Below are 20,744 nucleotides of genomic sequence, written 5' to 3' on the forward strand. Positions count from 1 at the left end.
CCCCAACGGCCGCCCGAACCCTACCACCAATCCAGCCTTGCCCGCGCCGCCACGTCCATCCCCACCCCCCTCACCACCGCCGGCCACTGCCCGGCCAAAGCCCAGGCAATTAAGCGCTGGGCAAAGGGCAGGAACGAGCCAACCCGGAGCTCACTCCACAAGTGGCCTATCGGGACTGTCGGGGACCAGAAGGCGCGGCCCTGCGCCCAGGAGTACACGATGCACCTCGTTCCTGGCCCTGGCGGCCAAGCTGCATGAGGTGGCGGTGGTCGTGCGGGACAGGGGGAGGGCGGGGTGTTTCTCTCAGTGCAACAGAGGTGAGCTTCAGGCAGCATCCTCAGGCCTCCACTCGACCCCCGGGCTGGGCGGCAGGGGCAAGCACGGGGTTGAGGCCTGGAGAGCCGGGGCTGAGTGGAAGCCAGGGCCGTTCCTTCCCATCGCTGCAGTGAGAGGCCCAGAGCCTCTTGGGGACAAAAGCCCAAGCCTGCAAGCGCAGGGCCCCGGGGGTCCGCTCGGCTCCGCTCCTCTCCCCTCCTCTCTCAGAGGTGGGTCCGGGAGCCCTCTGGACAGAATCCTGGAGACCCTGGGAGCTGCCTTTCGGACTCGGGCCCAGGGCTCCTTCTGAGGCGGCTCCCTGGTCCCGGGAGGGGCCCTTCCCTTCTGGACTGGGACCTCCGGCCTTTGCTGGGCCTCGGGCCCCTTTGGCACAGGGTCCCCAGGCTCCCCATGCCATCTCTGAGCTGGACAGGAAGGAGTCACTGGAGCTCGCCTCTGCCGCTGCAGCCAATGGCAGCAGAAGCCCAGCTGCCCGCGGTGGTCTCCGGCTGGGCCCCACCCGTGAGCGTGAGCGTGAGTGAGAGCGTGAGCGAGAGCCAGCGCCAGCGCCAGCGCGGCTTCAGAGGCCCTGGGCCCGCCCAGGCCAAGGCTGCTCTGCCTTCCAGGGGAAGGGGCGAGCCGCCAAGCGCCCGCAGCTCCCCAGCCCAGGGCCCAGGCTCCTTCTGAGCTGCTTCCTCTAGCCCCGCCCAGACATGGCGGCCACCAGGGTGGCCCGAGACTCCACTTCCTGTGCCCCACGGGCCGGGCGCCCGGACCATGGGCCTCGTCCCGGTGCCCGGGGCCGGTCTCTGGAGCTCCCACGGCCCCTCCGGGCCCTGGGCCACGCTTCCCGCCCCTTCCCCGGCGGAGCTCTGGACAGACTTCCCCGGGACACAGTCCCCGGTCCCCGACTGCAGGCCCCTGTCACTCCTCCCCAGGAAGGGACAGTCCAGAGTTCGCAGGACTGGCGGAGCCATTCCTCTGGATGGCGGTATTGCACCAGAAATGGCAGCCTGCCCTTCCCCCCACACCCCAAAAGTCCTCTCCCTCCGCCCTTTGCTCAGAGAAAAAAAAAAAAAAAAAAAAAAAAAAAAGGCGAAAAGCAAAAAAAGAAAAAGGACCCAGAAAAACAGAAAAGGAGCCAAGGAAAGGAAAAGAGAAGCAAGGCCATCTCCTGTCCAACTGGGCAAAAGCAAGGCCGCTCATCATCGTGGCCACCTCAGAGGGCTGCACCTCCAAGGCTGGCACTCCACATCCTGTGGCTCCTTCGCCCTGTGGGGGCCTCCTAGCCTGCCTGCCTTTACCACAAGAAAGCCATGAGGATGAGTGCCCTTGCCTCGTTCTCCCCAAGGCAGGGAGCAGGGAGCCCTTGGTAGTCCTACACGAAAGCCACACGGGGGAGGGAGAGATGGGCCTGGTCCTCACAGCCAAAGGTTCCTTTCGGGGCCCTCCCGCTCAGGGCCCAGGGCCTAGACCGAGGATCTGACCTCACGCCCAGAGCGAGCTCCCCGTGAAGGGCCCTTGGGATGGCCAAACACGCCCCTCTCGAAGGCAGAGCTGCCCGCAGAAGTGCCACTCTGCCCCTTGCTCGTAACCAAGAGCCGCAAACCCGTGTCCGACCGCGCTAAGCCACGGTGCCACACGCTCACCGGCCCGCCTGGAGAAGCCTTGGATGACCCCGAGCCAGGGCAGGAGGCGGCATCCTCCTCGCGGCAAGACTGTTTCAAGAGGACACAGCAGGAAGAGGAAACAAACAGAGACAGAAAGAAAACACCAGCTCCGGCTGCTGGCCGCCCGCACACTCGCGTGACATTTCCACACGGGAGAAAGGAAGCACACCTTCCTGGAGGCTTCTCACTTCCAAGTTCCTCCGTTTGTCAAGAGTCAAGACTTGGGGAGCACAAGGAGATCCCCAGTGGGCTGCCCCGATGTGCACGCCCCCACCGCCCCGTCCCAAAGGTCCACGCCGCCCGGCAGGCGCACCCTCCGAACGACCCCGCCAAGAGCAGGTTCCCAAGGCCTTCCGGGCTTGGTCAAAGGCCATGGTGGAGAGGGCTGGGCCCAAGGGCCATCAGGAGAGGATGGGAGGAACAGGCGGAAAGGGCTCCACTCGAAGCCAAGGAGGCCGAAGGCCTAAGAGGCCCGGCTCTCCGCAAAGCGTCTCCGACCACCGGCCCTCGCGGCCGGGCCGGTCCTGCTGCGTCTCGTGGCTGAGGTGGGGAGCTGAACGATCGCAACACTGGCAGCTGGCTTCACAGAAGCCGGAGCCCAAACCGGAGCCCGAACCGGGTCCCGGCCTAATCCCTTTCCAATCCGCCCGGTCCCCCAGGACACTGACCTCAAATTCCAGGTACTGAGCGCCTAGGGTAACGCACACAGATGAGCTAGATGCTCGTCCACACATCTCCTTCTTCCGGCTCCGCAAGCGGGACCTGGCCCGAGAGCCTCTGCTATCAAGCCGGAAAACTCCGGCACGGTACGCCGGTGGCCCCGTGCCACGGACCTACCTTGGGAGTCTCCCCTTCTTGAGGCTTGCTGAACCACCAGAACCACTGACCTTTTCCTGTGATGAAATGAACCCTTTTGGAAGAGGAGAAGGAAGAGAACAAAGGGCACTCACTCACCCAGAACACCAGCGCCTAGACATGACCGACGTCCCCGACTTCCCTTCTCCTCCTCTCCTTCCACTCTGCCTGACACCCTGCAACGAGAGAGCCGAGCACGCTGCACTCAGCGTGGAACCGCCACGGTGCTGCTTAACACGGAGCCGCGCCCCCGCCCCCGCCCCAGGCCCTCACCCCCCCCCCCCCCCGCCTCCCTACACCAGGCACACACACACACAAACGCGCGCACGCACTCGCAGTCACCCACCCCTCCCCAATCCAGGCAACCTCCGGAGTGCCTCTGGTTCCTGTTCACACCAGCTCCCCAAGTCAACCAAAACTTCCCAATAAAGTACAGGGTGAAAAATCAACTCCACTCGCCCTTTGGAAATTGTTCGGATGCCACCCCAGCCCGTGAGACAGAGGCAGTTCTCACAGAAAGAAGCATGTCGGGTGAAACCTTGAGGATACCTGCCCCTACAGTCTCTTTCTGGTGGGAACCGCAGCCATCACCTTGGCCAGTGGAGGCCCAGGGCTTGCTTCCTCGGCTCTCTACCCGCCCCCCCCACCCCCGCCCCCGCCCCCGCCCCACGGCTACGTCCAGATTATCTTGGCAGGGGCGAGGGCGCGTGGCCTCCACCCCGCCTGGAAAGACAGGGCCTCCACTGACCAGCAGCTCTCATGACCCGCGGGTAAACGGGCACCGACTTGTCTCCTCTCGGGCCGCACACAGATCCACCGCACTGACTCTCCGGGGGTGAGGGCAGCTGCCCTGGGACGCGGCCGAGGTAACATCGAGCCTACTGCTTTCCTCGGGGCAAACGCTGACGCCCGACCAACGCACCCGGGCCACGCACACTCGCACCCTGGCAACCAGGACCCCGTGCCCCGCGCCCCCTCATAGCCAGCTCCGTCAAAGACGCAAGAGGAAGAGGAAAGGACAGGCGAGAAGCCCAGCGTCCAAAGAGAAGGGGACAGCCGACATACCCTACGCTCCTGCTCTCAGGCAGACCAGGGCACCCTACCCTGAGGAGCTGTCAGGAAAGAAATGGACAGGACCGAGACCCAGCAGGACGGGGTGTCCCCTCTGCACAGACGCGCCGAGGCCAGGGGGAACCTGTGACGCTGTGAGAGCAGCCACATGCACAAGAGCCTCTACCACTCCCTGAGCCTGTGCGGGGCGCAGCCCAAATGGACACGGGCCTCTGGGTCTTGCCTGCTGCCACCCGCATTCAACCCCGGAAGCATTCGCGCACAACCACCACGCAGGGTGCCCGCTGCAGACGGGGGTGTGGAAGGCAGCGGGACACCTTGGGAGCTGCCGTCTTGCGGCACGGTGAGGGCTTCTTGGGCTTTGGCCGGGAGGAAGGGCTCTCCACGGTGGCACCTCCAAGGCGGTGACGGGGGGAAACTACCAGAGAAAGGACACTCGCCCCCTGTATGTTAAATAACGGGTACACGTTCAATAACACCCAGATCGACGTAAGCTCCACATGCGATGCACGGGCACGGGCACCCACACGCCGGCACGGGCACACGTGAAGGAATGAACCGACCAAAGAGTGGGGGTCGGGGTGTGGCTTGAGGCTAGAGTACAGACCCACTCCCAGGGGGCGCTCCCTAGATGGGTCTCCTGAACACATGGCCCTCACCAAGGTCATCTTGTCTGTGGGGATGGAGGGAGCCACTGGCATCTGCACCTGTCCCATGGACTCCAAACCACTAACACACACAGGCCAGAACAGGCCTGCCCCAGCCCCACCTCCAGCAGCAGCAGCAGGAGCAGGAGGAGCAGGAACAGCAGCAGGAGCAGGAGGAACAGCAGCAGCAGCAGCAGCAGCAGCAGCAGCAGCAGCAGCAGCTACCCCGGGGAACTCAATGGCAGAGTGAATGCCTGAGACCCCCGGAGGTGAGCAGGGCCCATCCACCCCAGCTCCCTGGGTCCCGGTGGGCTCCTTCTACTGCCACAGTGGCTTTGACTCTCTCAGGGCCTGGCTCCTGAGCCCTGAAGGCCCTTCACGAAGCCCGCGGACTTAGCTGGATGAGAGCCCCAGAGAGGCAGCCGTGCAAGAAGAGGAGGAGAAACCCAGGTCCTTGGGCCACCTCTAGCTCTGACTCAAGGTCCCCAAGGAGATAGGATCCTGCCCGAGAAGACCCCTATGCAAGCAAGCATACTGCTCCCCAAGGGTGCAGGCATCACAGGGGTCCCGGTCGGTGGCCAGGAAACGTGGACTCAAGACTCCTAGAGAGGTGTGTGGAGACCACCGACCCACGGATGCGCGTATCCCTGTGGCTGTCTCCAGGCGTACATGCCCATGGGTCCTACTGCCCACAAGCAGCCCCCAAAGGAAGAGACACCACCTCCCCCAACACCCCAGCAGCGCCAGCCCCCCGCTCAGAGGGCCTGGAGGGCTCTTGGGCCTCCCTGGGCCTTTTTTGATCCGCAAAGGGCGGAGGGAGAAGCCGAGCTCGCAAGGATGGCTGGGATTTCTGGAGCAACAGTGCCATCAAGCGGAAGCGTTTTGAGCAGGGCCTCCAGGCCCCGCCTGTGCTGCCAAGGGGAAGGCCTGCGCGGCACGGGAGGACGGGTGGGTCTGGGGCACTGCGAGGACTCCCTGGCCGCCGGGGCACGCCTCCAGAGCAGGTGTGGCAGCGACACGCGGTGGGCCGGGGCCGACGCCGGGGGCTCGCTGGCCCACCGAGGAGCCCCTGGCTGCCAGGCCCGCACCCTTGGGGGCGTGGCACGGGCGGCCGCCATTGTCCAGGAACTAGCTACGCTGGAGCTCCCACCCCAGGGCACCCGGCCCGAGGATCCCCGCTCCGCTTGCAGGGCGAGGTCGGCCAGTGGGGTCCCTGGGGTCTCAGGGCCACGGGAGACCCAGGACCCAAGGCGGCGGGGGCGGGGGGTGTTGTCCCGGCGGAGCCCCCCGGCCCAGCCGGCGTGGACAAGGGGCAGCAACTGCTGGCACAGTGGAGAGCTCCCCGACGAGTGTTCGGTCCCGGACCCAGACAAGGAAGAGCAGCGCAGGTGCACTGCACGTTCCAGCTGGCGCTGCCTGGAGTGCCCCGGGTGCTTTGCGCTCGTTACTTTTGCCCATACCAAAGGGAGTCTGGGTCCCGGACCCCGCGAGGCCCCTTCCCGGCCCACGTGACACTGGGTATCCAGAACCACTCGGGATGGCGTGGAACTGGGCCCAGGCCGGTACCCTGAGATGGACCATCACGGGCCACAGCCAAGGGGGCGGGGGGTGGATTGTCCCGGTCCGGTTGCCGCAATCGGTCCGGGGGCGTGGGTGGGGGGCCGCGGGAACGTTGTGTAGCCAGAGGTCGCCCTACTCAGCGGCCTCCCGCCCCGTGGAGGACCCGGGTCCTCTTGTTTGGTTCTGGGGAAGACCCCTGGGCCGTCTCACACGGGGTCCTGGTTCTTCGGCAGGTGCAGCCGCTGGCCCTGGCCCCAGGGGCACAAGTGAGACACACACCCCGCCCCCGTCCCGGGGCCAGGGACCAGTCACGACCACGTAGGTCAGGACCTGGCCCCAAGGAAAGACTCGGCCCACGGGAGCCCAGCTGACAACATCTCCAGCCACCCACAAGCGTGCAACGAACGAAGGGGCAGGGAGCGAGTTTCCACACCCTGCCAGGAGGGGTGAGGGCAAGGGGGTATGTGTGCAGGGAGGGGTCCAGCCTGGAGACCTGCTCCCAGTTCGAAGCCCCCCCCCCCCCCGCCCAAGTCCCCAACGGCCGCCCGAACCCTACCACCAATCCAGCCTTGCCCGCGCCGCCACGTCCATCCCCACCCCCCTCACCACCGCCGGCCACTGCCCGGCCAAAGCCCAGGCAATTAAGCGCTGGGCAAAGGGCAGGAACGAGCCAACCCGGAGCTCACTCCACAAGTGGCCTATCGGGACTGTCGGGGACCAGAAGGCGCGGCCCTGCGCCCAGGAGTACACGATGCACCTCGTTCCTGGCCCTGGCGGCCAAGCTGCATGAGGTGGCGGTGGTCGTGCGGGACAGGGGGAGGGCGGGGTGTTTCTCTCAGTGCAACAGAGGTGAGCTTCAGGCAGCATCCTCAGGCCTCCACTCGACCCCCGGGCTGGGCGGCAGGGGCAAGCACGGGGTTGAGGCCTGGAGAGCCGGGGCTGAGTGGAAGCCAGGGCCGTTCCTTCCCATCGCTGCAGTGAGAGGCCCAGAGCCTCTTGGGGACAAAAGCCCAAGCCTGCAAGCGCAGGGCCCCGGGGGTCCGCTCGGCTCCGCTCCTCTCCCCTCCTCTCTCAGAGGTGGGTCCGGGAGCCCTCTGGACAGAATCCTGGAGACCCTGGGAGCTGCCTTTCGGACTCGGGCCCAGGGCTCCTTCTGAGGCGGCTCCCTGGTCCCGGGAGGGGCCCTTCCCTTCTGGACTGGGACCTCCGGCCTTTGCTGGGCCTCGGGCCCCTTTGGCACAGGGTCCCCAGGCTCCCCATGCCATCTCTGAGCTGGACAGGAAGGAGTCACTGGAGCTCGCCTCTGCCGCTGCAGCCAATGGCAGCAGAAGCCCAGCTGCCCGCGGTGGTCTCCGGCTGGGCCCCACCCGTGAGCGTGAGCGTGAGTGAGAGCGTGAGCGAGAGCCAGCGCCAGCGCCAGCGCGGCTTCAGAGGCCCTGGGCCCGCCCAGGCCAAGGCTGCTCTGCCTTCCAGGGGAAGGGGCGAGCCGCCAAGCGCCCGCAGCTCCCCAGCCCAGGGCCCAGGCTCCTTCTGAGCTGCTTCCTCTAGCCCCGCCCAGACATGGCGGCCACCAGGGTGGCCCGAGACTCCACTTCCTGTGCCCCACGGGCCGGGCGCCCGGACCATGGGCCTCGTCCCGGTGCCCGGGGCCGGTCTCTGGAGCTCCCACGGCCCCTCCGGGCCCTGGGCCACGCTTCCCGCCCCTTCCCCGGCGGAGCTCTGGACAGACTTCCCCGGGACACAGTCCCCGGTCCCCGACTGCAGGCCCCTGTCACTCCTCCCCAGGAAGGGACAGTCCAGAGTTCGCAGGACTGGCGGAGCCATTCCTCTGGATGGCGGTATTGCACCAGAAATGGCAGCCTGCCCTTCCCCCCACACCCCAAAAGTCCTCTCCCTCCGCCCTTTGCTCAGAGAAAAAAAAAAAAAAAAAAAAAAAAAAAAGGCGAAAAGCAAAAAAAGAAAAAGGACCCAGAAAAACAGAAAAGGAGCCAAGGAAAGGAAAAGAGAAGCAAGGCCATCTCCTGTCCAACTGGGCAAAAGCAAGGCCGCTCATCATCGTGGCCACCTCAGAGGGCTGCACCTCCAAGGCTGGCACTCCACATCCTGTGGCTCCTTCGCCCTGTGGGGGCCTCCTAGCCTGCCTGCCTTTACCACAAGAAAGCCATGAGGATGAGTGCCCTTGCCTCGTTCTCCCCAAGGCAGGGAGCAGGGAGCCCTTGGTAGTCCTACACGAAAGCCACACGGGGGAGGGAGAGATGGGCCTGGTCCTCACAGCCAAAGGTTCCTTTCGGGGCCCTCCCGCTCAGGGCCCAGGGCCTAGACCGAGGATCTGACCTCACGCCCAGAGCGAGCTCCCCGTGAAGGGCCCTTGGGATGGCCAAACACGCCCCTCTCGAAGGCAGAGCTGCCCGCAGAAGTGCCACTCTGCCCCTTGCTCGTAACCAAGAGCCGCAAACCCGTGTCCGACCGCGCTAAGCCACGGTGCCACACGCTCACCGGCCCGCCTGGAGAAGCCTTGGATGACCCCGAGCCAGGGCAGGAGGCGGCATCCTCCTCGCGGCAAGACTGTTTCAAGAGGACACAGCAGGAAGAGGAAACAAACAGAGACAGAAAGAAAACACCAGCTCCGGCTGCTGGCCGCCCGCACACTCGCGTGACATTTCCACACGGGAGAAAGGAAGCACACCTTCCTGGAGGCTTCTCACTTCCAAGTTCCTCCGTTTGTCAAGAGTCAAGACTTGGGGAGCACAAGGAGATCCCCAGTGGGCTGCCCCGATGTGCACGCCCCCACCGCCCCGTCCCAAAGGTCCACGCCGCCCGGCAGGCGCACCCTCCGAACGACCCCGCCAAGAGCAGGTTCCCAAGGCCTTCCGGGCTTGGTCAAAGGCCATGGTGGAGAGGGCTGGGCCCAAGGGCCATCAGGAGAGGATGGGAGGAACAGGCGGAAAGGGCTCCACTCGAAGCCAAGGAGGCCGAAGGCCTAAGAGGCCCGGCTCTCCGCAAAGCGTCTCCGACCACCGGCCCTCGCGGCCGGGCCGGTCCTGCTGCGTCTCGTGGCTGAGGTGGGGAGCTGAACGATCGCAACACTGGCAGCTGGCTTCACAGAAGCCGGAGCCCAAACCGGAGCCCGAACCGGGTCCCGGCCTAATCCCTTTCCAATCCGCCCGGTCCCCCAGGACACTGACCTCAAATTCCAGGTACTGAGCGCCTAGGGTAACGCACACAGATGAGCTAGATGCTCGTCCACACATCTCCTTCTTCCGGCTCCGCAAGCGGGACCTGGCCCGAGAGCCTCTGCTATCAAGCCGGAAAACTCCGGCACGGTACGCCGGTGGCCCCGTGCCACGGACCTACCTTGGGAGTCTCCCCTTCTTGAGGCTTGCTGAACCACCAGAACCACTGACCTTTTCCTGTGATGAAATGAACCCTTTTGGAAGAGGAGAAGGAAGAGAACAAAGGGCACTCACTCACCCAGAACACCAGCGCCTAGACATGACCGACGTCCCCGACTTCCCTTCTCCTCCTCTCCTTCCACTCTGCCTGACACCCTGCAACGAGAGAGCCGAGCACGCTGCACTCAGCGTGGAACCGCCACGGTGCTGCTTAACACGGAGCCGCGCCCCCGCCCCCGCCCCAGGCCCTCACCCCCCCCCCCCCCGCCTCCCTACACCAGGCACACACACACACAAACGCGCGCACGCACTCGCAGTCACCCACCCCTCCCCAATCCAGGCAACCTCCGGAGTGCCTCTGGTTCCTGTTCACACCAGCTCCCCAAGTCAACCAAAACTTCCCAATAAAGTACAGGGTGAAAAATCAACTCCACTCGCCCTTTGGAAATTGTTCGGATGCCACCCCAGCCCGTGAGACAGAGGCAGTTCTCACAGAAAGAAGCATGTCGGGTGAAACCTTGAGGATACCTGCCCCTACAGTCTCTTTCTGGTGGGAACCGCAGCCATCACCTTGGCCAGTGGAGGCCCAGGGCTTGCTTCCTCGGCTCTCTACCCGCCCCCCCCACCCCCGCCCCCGCCCCCGCCCCACGGCTACGTCCAGATTATCTTGGCAGGGGCGAGGGCGCGTGGCCTCCACCCCGCCTGGAAAGACAGGGCCTCCACTGACCAGCAGCTCTCATGACCCGCGGGTAAACGGGCACCGACTTGTCTCCTCTCGGGCCGCACACAGATCCACCGCACTGACTCTCCGGGGGTGAGGGCAGCTGCCCTGGGACGCGGCCGAGGTAACATCGAGCCTACTGCTTTCCTCGGGGCAAACGCTGACGCCCGACCAACGCACCCGGGCCACGCACACTCGCACCCTGGCAACCAGGACCCCGTGCCCCGCGCCCCCTCATAGCCAGCTCCGTCAAAGACGCAAGAGGAAGAGGAAAGGACAGGCGAGAAGCCCAGCGTCCAAAGAGAAGGGGACAGCCGACATACCCTACGCTCCTGCTCTCAGGCACAGACCAGGGCACCCTACCCTGAGGAGCTGTCAGGAAAGAAATGGACAGGACCGAGACCCAGCAGGACGGGGTGTCCCCTCTGCACAGACGCGCCGAGGCCAGGGGGAACCTGTGACGCTGTGAGAGCAGCCACATGCACAAGAGCCTCTACCACTCCCTGAGCCTGTGCGGGGCGCAGCCCAAATGGACACGGGCCTCTGGGTCTTGCCTGCTGCCACCCGCATTCAACCCCGGAAGCATTCGCGCACAACCACCACGCAGGGTGCCCGCTGCAGACGGGGGTGTGGAAGGCAGCGGGACACCTTGGGAGCTGCCGTCTTGCGGCACGGTGAGGGCTTCTTGGGCTTTGGCCGGGAGGAAGGGCTCTCCACGGTGGCACCTCCAAGGCGGTGACGGGGGGAAACTACCAGAGAAAGGACACTCGCCCCCTGTATGTTAAATAACGGGTACACGTTCAATAACACCCAGATCGACGTAAGCTCCACATGCGATGCACGGGCACGGGCACCCACACGCCGGCACGGGCACACGTGAAGGAACGAACCGACCAAAGAGTGGGGGTCGGGGTGTGGCTTGAGGCTAGAGTACAGACCCACTCCCAGGGGGCGCTCCCTAGATGGGTCTCCTGAACACATGGCCCTCACCAAGGTCATCTTGTCTGTGGGGATGGAGGGAGCCACTGGCATCTGCACCTGTCCCATGGACTCCAAACCACTAACACACACAGGCCAGAACAGGCCTGCCCCAGCCCCACCTCCAGCAGCAGCAGCAGGAGCAGGAGGAGCAGGAACAGCAGCAGGAGCAGGAGGAGCAGGAACAGCAGCAGCAGCAGCAGCAGCAGCAGCAGCAGCAGCAGCAGCAGCAGCAGCAGCAGCAGCAGCAGCAGCAGCTACCCCGGGGAACTCAATGGCAGAGTGAATGCCTGAGACCCCCGGAGGTGAGCAGGGCCCATCCACCCCAGCTCCCTGGGTCCCGGTGGGCTCCTTCTACTGCCACAGTGGCTTTGACTCTCTCAGGGCCTGGCTCCTGAGCCCTGAAGGCCCTTCACGAAGCCCGCGGACTTAGCTGGATGAGAGCCCCAGAGAGGCAGCCGTGCAAGAAGAGGAGGAGAAACCCAGGTCCTTGGGCCACCTCTAGCTCTGACTCAAGGTCCCCAAGGAGATAGGATCCTGCCCGAGAAGACCCCTATGCAAGCAAGCATACTGCTCCCCAAGGGTGCAGGCATCACAGGGGTCCCGGTCGGTGGCCAGGAAACGTGGACTCAAGACTCCTAGAGAGGTGTGTGGAGACCACCGACCCACGGATGCGCGTATCCCTGTGGCTGTCTCCAGGCGTACATGCCCATGGGTCCTACTGCCCACAAGCAGCCCCCAAAGGAAGAGACACCACCTCCCCCAACACCCCAGCAGCGCCAGCCCCCCGCTCAGAGGGCCTGGAGGGCTCTTGGGCCTCCCTGGGCCTTTTTTGATCCGCAAAGGGCGGAGGGAGAAGCCGAGCTCGCAAGGATGGCTGGGATTTCTGGAGCAACAGTGCCATCAAGCGGAAGCGTTTTGAGCAGGGCCTCCAGGCCCCGCCTGTGCTGCCAAGGGGAAGGCCTGCGCGGCACGGGAGGACGGGTGGGTCTGGGGCACTGCGAGGACTCCCTGGCCGCCGGGGCACGCCTCCAGAGCAGGTGTGGCAGCGACACGCGGTGGGCCGGGGCCGACGCCGGGGGCTCGCTGGCCCACCGAGGAGCCCCTGGCTGCCAGGCCCGCACCCTTGGGGGCGTGGCACGGGCGGCCGCCATTGTCCAGGAACTAGCTACGCTGGAGCTCCCACCCCAGGGCACCCGGCCCGAGGATCCCCGCTCCGCTTGCAGGGCGAGGTCGGCCAGTGGGGTCCCTGGGGTCTCAGGGCCACGGGAGACCCAGGACCCAAGGCGGCGGGGGCGGGGGGTGTTGTCCCGGCGGAGCCCCCCGGCCCAGCCGGCGTGGACAAGGGGCAGCAACTGCTGGCACAGTGGAGAGCTCCCCGACGAGTGTTCGGTCCCGGACCCAGACAAGGAAGAGCAGCGCAGGTGCACTGCACGTTCCAGCTGGCGCTGCCTGGAGTGCCCCGGGTGCTTTGCGCTCGTTACTTTTGCCCATACCAAAGGGAGTCTGGGTCCCGGACCCCGCGACGCCCCTTCCCGGCCCACGTGACACTGGGTATCCAGAACCACTCGGGATGGCGTGGAACTGGGCCCAGGCCGGTACCCTGAGATGGACCATCACGGGCCACAGCCAAGGGGGCGGGGGGTGGATTGTCCCGGTCCGGTTGCCGCAATCGGTCCGGGGGCGTGGGTGGGGGGCCGCGGGAACGTTGTGTAGCCAGAGGTCGCCCTACTCAGCGGCCTCCCGCCCCGTGGAGGACCCGGGTCCTCTTGTTTGGTTCTGGGGAAGACCCCTGGGCCGTCTCACACGGGGTCCTGGTTCTTCGGCAGGTGCAGCCGCTGGCCCTGGCCCCAGGGGCACAAGTGAGACACACACCCCGCCCCCGTCCCGGGGCCAGGGACCAGTCACGACCACGTAGGTCAGGACCTGGCCCCAAGGAAAGACTCGGCCCACGGGAGCCCAGCTGACAACATCTCCGGCCACCCACAAGCGTGCAACGAACGAAGGGGCAGGGAGCGAGTTTCCACACCCTGCCAGGAGGGGTGAGGGCAAGGGGGTATGTGTGCAGGGAGGGGTCCAGCCTGGAGACCTGCTCCCAGTTCGAAGCCCCCCCCCCCCCCGCCCAAGTCCCCAACGGCCGCCCGAACCCTACCACCAATCCAGCCTTGCCCGCGCCGCCACGTCCATCCCCACCCCCCTCACCACCGCCGGCCACTGCCCGGCCAAAGCCCAGGCAATTAAGCGCTGGGCAAAGGGCAGGAACGAGCCAACCCGGAGCTCACTCCACAAGTGGCCTATCGGGACTGTCGGGGACCAGAAGGCGCGGCCCTGCGCCCAGGAGTACACGATGCACCTCGTTCCTGGCCCTGGCGGCCAAGCTGCATGAGGTGGCGGTGGTCGTGCGGGACAGGGGGAGGGCGGGGTGTTTCTCTCAGTGCAACAGAGGTGAGCTTCAGGCAGCATCCTCAGGCCTCCACTCGACCCCCGGGCTGGGCGGCAGGGGCAAGCACGGGGTTGAGGCCTGGAGAGCCGGGGCTGAGTGGAAGCCAGGGCCGTTCCTTCCCATCGCTGCAGTGAGAGGCCCAGAGCCTCTTGGGGACAAAAGCCCAAGCCTGCAAGCGCAGGGCCCCGGGGGTCCGCTCGGCTCCGCTCCTCTCCCCTCCTCTCTCAGAGGTGGGTCCGGGAGCCCTCTGGACAGAATCCTGGAGACCCTGGGAGCTGCCTTTCGGACTCGGGCCCAGGGCTCCTTCTGAGGCGGCTCCCTGGTCCCGGGAGGGGCCCTTCCCTTCTGGACTGGGACCTCCGGCCTTTGCTGGGCCTCGGGCCCCTTTGGCACAGGGTCCCCAGGCTCCCCATGCCATCTCTGAGCTGGACAGGAAGGAGTCACTGGAGCTCGCCTCTGCCACTGCAGCCAATGGCAGCAGAAGCCCAGCTGCCCGCGGTGGTCTCCGGCTGGGCCCCACCCGTGAGCGTGAGCGTGAGTGAGAGCGTGAGCGAGAGCCAGCGCCAGCGCCAGCGCGGCTTCAGAGGCCCTGGGCCCGCCCAGGCCAAGGCTGCTCTGCCTTCCAGGGGAAGGGGCGAGCTGCCAAGCGCCCGCAGCTCCCCAGCCCAGGGCCCAGGCTCCTTCTGAGCTGCTTCCTCTAGCCCCGCCCAGACATGGCGGCCACCAGGGTGGCCCGAGACTCCACTTCCTGTGCCCCACGGGCCGGGCGCCCGGACCATGGGCCTCGTCCCGGTGCCCGGGGCCGGTCTCTGGAGCTCCCACGGCCCCTCCGGGCCCTGGGCCACGCTTCCCGCCCCTTCCCCGGCGGAGCTCTGGACAGACTTCCCCGGGACACAGTCCCCGGTCCCCGACTGCAGGCCCCTGTCACTCCTCCCCAGGAAGGGACAGTCCAGAGTTCGCAGGACTGGCGGAGCCATTCCTCTGGATGGCGGTATTGCACCAGAAATGGCAGCCTGCCCTTCCCCCCACACCCCAAAAGTCCTCTCCCTCCGCCCTTTGCTCAGAGAAAAAAAAAAAAAAAAAAAAAAAAAAAAAAAAGGCGAAAAGCAAAAAAAGAAAAAGGACCCAGAAAAACAGAAAAGGAGCCAAGGAAAGGAAAAGAGAAGCAAGGCCATCTCCTGTCCAACTGGGCAAAAGCAAGGCCGCTCATCATCGTGGCCACCTCAGAGGGCTGCACCTCCAAGGCTGGCACTCCACATCCTGTGGCTCCTTCGCCCTGTGGGGGCCTCCTAGCCTGCCTTTACCACAAGAAAGACATGGGTCCCTATCCAGGCAACCCAGCAACAAGTCTGCTCTTGTGTCTTAGCATCAGGGTCTTCTACTTTTTAAGAAACTTCCTTATCTCGAGGCTTTGGTCAGGTTGACCCATGTACTATTGGTCACATTAACGTGCCTTTTTTTACGAATGTGGCACATCCCAAGCCCCCAGGGGGTGCCCCACTCCCGCGGAATAGCTGCTGAGCACCACCAGCCCCCTGGAAGATCCCCTGCAGCCCAGAAAAGCTGCAACAAGCTCGGCCAGACTGTGAAAAGATCCGCCTAAATTCTCAGGCCGCCCTAGGGCTGCCCTAGGGAAGAGCCTCTTAGGTTCTCAGTGACCCAGACAGCTGCTCCAGCCCCCAGGGGGTGCTGCGCTCCTGAGGAACAGCTGCCCAACACCTCCAACCCCCTGCAAGAACCCCACAGCCTAAAAACACCAGCACAACCTCTGCATGACCAAGTGAAATCTGCTACCATCGTGGTGTGGACCTCTCAGTCCTGTCTGCCCTCAGGAAGCCCTCCTTTGTTTCAAGGAAACACTGTTAGCCCCATCAACACTCCAGAAAAGCCACACTGCCCCAAAAATATTGACCAACAATGCCAGCCCTCAGGAAATATTCCACGGCAGTGACAAGGCAAACACTGCCCAATAACGGAGAGTACAACTCCCTCAGGAGAAAGAAAACAACAAGCAAGATGAAGAAGCTGAGAAACCACCCCCAGTCAAACCAACAGGAGAACTCACCTAAAACAGTCAACAATGAAACAGATCTCTGCAGTCAGACAGACCTGGAGTTCTAAAGGGAAATAGTGAAAATACTGAAGGAATTAAGAGAAGATATGAACAGTAATGCAGATACCCTCAGAAAGGAACTAGAAAATACAAGGAGGAGCCAAGAAAAACTACAACATTCATTTGCAGAGGTGCAAACTGAACTAAGGGCAGTAAAATCCAGAATGAATAATGCAGAAGAATGAATCAGTGATATGGAAGATAGAATAATGGAAATCACTCAATCCGGTCAACAGACAGAAAACCGAATCAAAAAACTGGAAAGCAATATAAGAGACCTATGGGATAATATAAAGCGGGCCAATCTACACATAATAGGAATTCCAGAAGGAGTAGAAAAAGATAAGGGGATGGAAAATATATTTGAAGAAATTATCGCTGGAAACTTCCCAAATCTAAAGGATACTGGGTTCAAGATACAAGAAGCACAGAGGGCCCCAAACAAACTGAACCCAAACAGACCCACACCAAGACACATCATAATAGAAATGGTAAAAGTTAGTGATAAAGAGAGGATCCTAAAGGCAGCAAGAGAAAAACAGAATGTTACCTACAAGGGAACCCCCATAAGAATATCAGCTGATTTCTCTACAGAAACACTACGGGCCAGGAGGGAATGGCAAGAGATATTTAAAGTGCTAAAAGGAAAAAATATGCAACCTAGAATACTCTCTCCAGCAAGAATATCATTTAAAATAGAAGGGGAAATAAAAATTTTTTCCAACAAACAAAAACTTAAAGAATACAGCAACACAAAACCCAGGTTAAAGGAAATATTGAAAGGGCTTCTCTAAACCAAAAAGAAAGGAAGGAAAGGGAAGAAAAAAGAAAAGAAAAAAAAAAAAAGAAGAAGAAGAGGAAGAACTAGGACTAAGGAAACCGCAATCAGAGAGCAGTCACTCAAATAAGCCAGCATACAGATTTAATCATGAACATGCTTCAAACAAAATAAAAAGAAAATGAAAAAGAGTCATCAAAACCATAAAATGTGGGCAAGGGATGTTAGGAAGTAAATAACCCTTTTTGTTTGTTTGTATGTTTCTCTTCTTAATTTTAATACAGTAATGAAGTGTTTGAACGTACAGGATCATCAGGCTAAAACACACAATTATGGGAAGGGGTTAGCATACTTAAAAAACAGGGCAACCACAAGCCAAAACCAAATATTGCATTTGCAAAAAATGAAAAAAAAAATACTCTCAAGCAGATAATAACAGGAGGCCATCCAACCCAAAAAAAAAAAAAAAGAAAAAAAAAGAAAGGAAGAATGGAGAACCATAGAATCAACTGGAACACGAGGTTCAAATGGCAATAAATAATCATCTATCAATTATCACCTTAAATGTCAATGGACTGAAGGCCCCAATCAAAAGACACAGAGTGGCTGAGTGGATAAATCGGCAGAAACCTTCAATATGCTGCCTACAAGAAACTCACCTTAGGACAAAAGATACATATAGATTGAAAGTGAAAGGGTGGGGGAAAATATTTCACGCCAATAGACATGACAGAAAAGCAGGAGTCGCAACGCTCATATCAGACAAAATAGACTTTAAAACAAAAGACATAAAGAAAGACAAAGAAGGACACTACTGAATGATTAAGGGATCCATCCAAGGAGAGGATGTTACTATCATCAACATATATGCCCCAAATATAGGAGCACCCAGATACATACAACAAATATTAACAGACATAAAGGGAGATATTGATGAGAATACAATCATAGTAGGAGACCTTAATACCCCCCTCACATCAATGGACAGATCCTCTAGACAGAAAACCAATAAAGCAACAGAGATCCTAAAGGACACAATAGAAAAGTTAGACTTAATTGATATCTTCAGGACACTACATCCAAAAAAAGCAGAATACACATTCTTCTCAAATGCTCATGGAACATTCTCAAGAATCGACCACATATTGGGACACAAAGCGAATCTCAATAAATTTAGGAGCACAGAAATTATCTCAAGTATCTTCTCTGACCACAATGCCATGAAATTAGAAATCAACCATGGGAAAAGGAAAGAGAAAAAACCTACTCCATGGAGACCAAACAACATGCTACTAAAAAACCAATGGGTCAATGAGGAAATCAAGAAGGAAATTAAAAACTACCTTGAAACAAATGATAATGAAGACACAACCGCTCAAAATCTATGGGATGCTGCGAAAGCAGTGCTCAGAGGGAAATTTGTAGCAATACAGGCCTTTCTCAAAAAAGAAGAAAGATCCCAAATTGACAACGTAACCCTCCACCTAAATGAATTAGAAAAAGAAGAACAAAAAAGTCCTAAAGTCAGCAGAAGGAAGGAAATTATAAAGATCAAGGAAGAAATCAATAAAATAGAGACTCAAAAAAAATAGAGAAAATTAATAAAACCAAGAGCTGGTTCTTTGAAAAGGTAAACAAAATTGACAAACCCCTGGCCAGACTCACTAAAAAGAGGAAAGAACCCAAATCACCAAAATTATAAATGAAAAAGGAGAAATCACAACGGATACAGAAATACAAAAAACCATAAGAGAATACTATGAACAATTATACGGCAACAAGTCTGACAATCTGGAAGAAATGGACAATTTTCTAGAATCTTACAGCCTGCCAAAACTGAATCAAGTAGAAACAGACCAACTGAACAGACCCATCACTAGAAATGAAATTGAAGAGGTCATAAAATCACTCCCTACAAATAAAAGTCCAGGACCAGATGGCTTCACAGGTGAATTTTATCAAACATATAAAGAGGAATTGGTGCCCATCCTCCTTAAACTCTTTCAAAAGGTTGAAGAAGAAGGAATACTCCCAAAAACATTCTATGAGGCCACCATCACCCTCATTCCAAAACCAGACAGAGATACCACCAAAAAAGAAAACTACCAGCCAATATCATTGATGAATATAGATGCAAAAATTCTCAACAAAATCTTAGCCAACCGAATCCAACAACATACCAAAAAAATTATACACCATGACCAGGTTGGGTTCATCCCAGGTTCACAAGGATGGTTCAACATACGCAAATCAATCAGCATCATACACCACATTCACAAAAGAAAAGTCAAAAATCATATGATCATCTCAATAGACGCAGAAAAAGCATTTGACAAAGTCCAACATCCATTCAGGATCAAGACCCTCGCCAAAGTGGGTATACAGGGAACATTCCTGAATATAATCAAAGCCATTTATGATAAACCCACAGCAAATATAATACTCAATGGGGAAAAACTGAAAGCCTTCTCACTCAAATCTGGAACAAGACAGGGATGCCCACTCTCACCACTGCTCTTCAACATAGTTTTGGAAGTCCTAGCCACAGCAATTAGACAAACAAAAGAAATAAAAGGCATCCATATAGGAAGAGAAGAGATAAAACTGCCACTGTATGCAGATGACATGATACTATACCTAGAAAACCCTAAGGACTCAACCCCAAAACTACTTGAACTGATCAACAAATTCAGCAAAGTAGCAGGATATAAGATTAACATTCAGAAGTCAGTCGCATTTCTGTATACCAGTAATGAAACATTAGAAAAGGAATACAAAAACACGATACCTTTTAAAATTGCACCTCACAAAATCAAATACCTTGGAATACACCTGACCAAGGAGGTAAAGGACCTATATGCCAAGAACTATAAAACTTTAATCAAAGAAATCAAAGAAGATGGAAAGAAACGGAAAGATATTCCATGTTCCTGGATTGGGAAAATCAATATTGTGAAAATGGCCATACTACCCAAAGCAATCTACAGATTCAATGCAATCCCTATCCAATTACCCATCACATGTTTCACAGAACTAGAACAAACAATCCAAACATTTATATGGAACAACAAAAGACCCAGAATCGCCAAAGCAATCCTGAGAAACAAAAACCAAGCAGGAGGCATAACTCTCCCAGACTTCAAGAAATACTACAAAGCCACAGTCATCAAAACAGTGTGGTACTGGTATCAAAACAGACAGACAGACCAATGGAACAGAATAGAGAACCTGGAAATAAACCCGGACACCTATGGTCAATTAATCTTTGACAAGGGAGGCAAGAACATAAAATGGGAAAAAGAAAGTCTATTCAGCAAGCATTGCTGGGAAACCTGGACAGCTGCATGCAAAGCAATGAAACTAGAACACACCCTCACACCATGCACAAAAATAAACTCAAAATGGCTGAAAGACTTAAATATACGACAGGACACCATCCAACTCCTAGAAGAAAACATAGGCAAAACACTCTCTGACATCAACATCATGAATATTTTCTCAGGTCAGTCTCCCAAAGCAATAGAAATTAGAGCAAAAATAAACCCATGGGACCTCATCAAACTGAAAAGCTTTTGCACAGCAAAGGAAACCCAAAAGAAAACAAAAAGACAACTTACAGAATGGGAGAAAATAGTTTCAAATGATGCAACCGACAAGGGCTTAATCTCTAGAATATATATGGACAACTTATACAACCCAACAGCAAAAAAACCAATCAATCAATGGAAAAATGGGCAAAAGACCTGAATAGACATTTCTCCAAAGAAGATATACAGATGGCCAACAAACACATGAAAAAATGCTCAACATCGCTGGCTATAAGAGAAATGCAAATCAAAACTACCATGAGATATCACCTCACACCCGTCAGAATGGCCATCATTAATAAATCCACAAATAACAAGTGCTGGAGGGGCTGTGGGGAAAAGGGAACCCTGCTGCACTGTTGGTGGGAATGTAAACTGGTACAGCCACTATGGAGAACAGTTTGGAGATACCTTAGAAATCTATACATAGAACTTCCATATGACCCCACAATCCCACTCTTGGGCATCTATCCGGACAAAACTCTACTTAAAGGAGACACGTGCACCCGCATGTTCATTGCAGCACTATTCACAATAGCCAAGACATGGAAACAACCCAAATGTCCATCAACAGATGATTGGATTCGGAAGAGGTGGTATATATACACAATGGA

The 20,744-nt window shown here is 58.3% G+C and overlaps 1 protein-coding gene across 1 annotated transcript in view; it reads right to left on the reverse strand.

The window, feature by feature from the left end:
• LOC146394759 (uncharacterized) overlaps window positions 1-20,744 on the reverse strand; it is a 60,805-nt gene that overhangs the window by 35,427 nt on the left and 4,634 nt on the right. The window contains exon 3 of the mRNA XM_085006983.1: window positions 9,590-9,666. Coding sequence (XP_084863109.1) covers window positions 9,590-9,666 — 77 coding nt within the window. The remainder of the gene's footprint in view (window positions 1-9,589; window positions 9,667-20,744) is intronic.

Source organism: Sus scrofa, chromosome X (assembly GCF_054392235.1).
Source record: "Sus scrofa isolate SSC_HxYL_T2T_F1_AM1 chromosome X, Sscrofa_HxYL_maternal_Yorkshire_Landrace_v2.0, whole genome shotgun sequence".
NCBI classification, from domain to species: Eukaryota; Metazoa; Chordata; class Mammalia; order Artiodactyla; family Suidae; genus Sus; species Sus scrofa.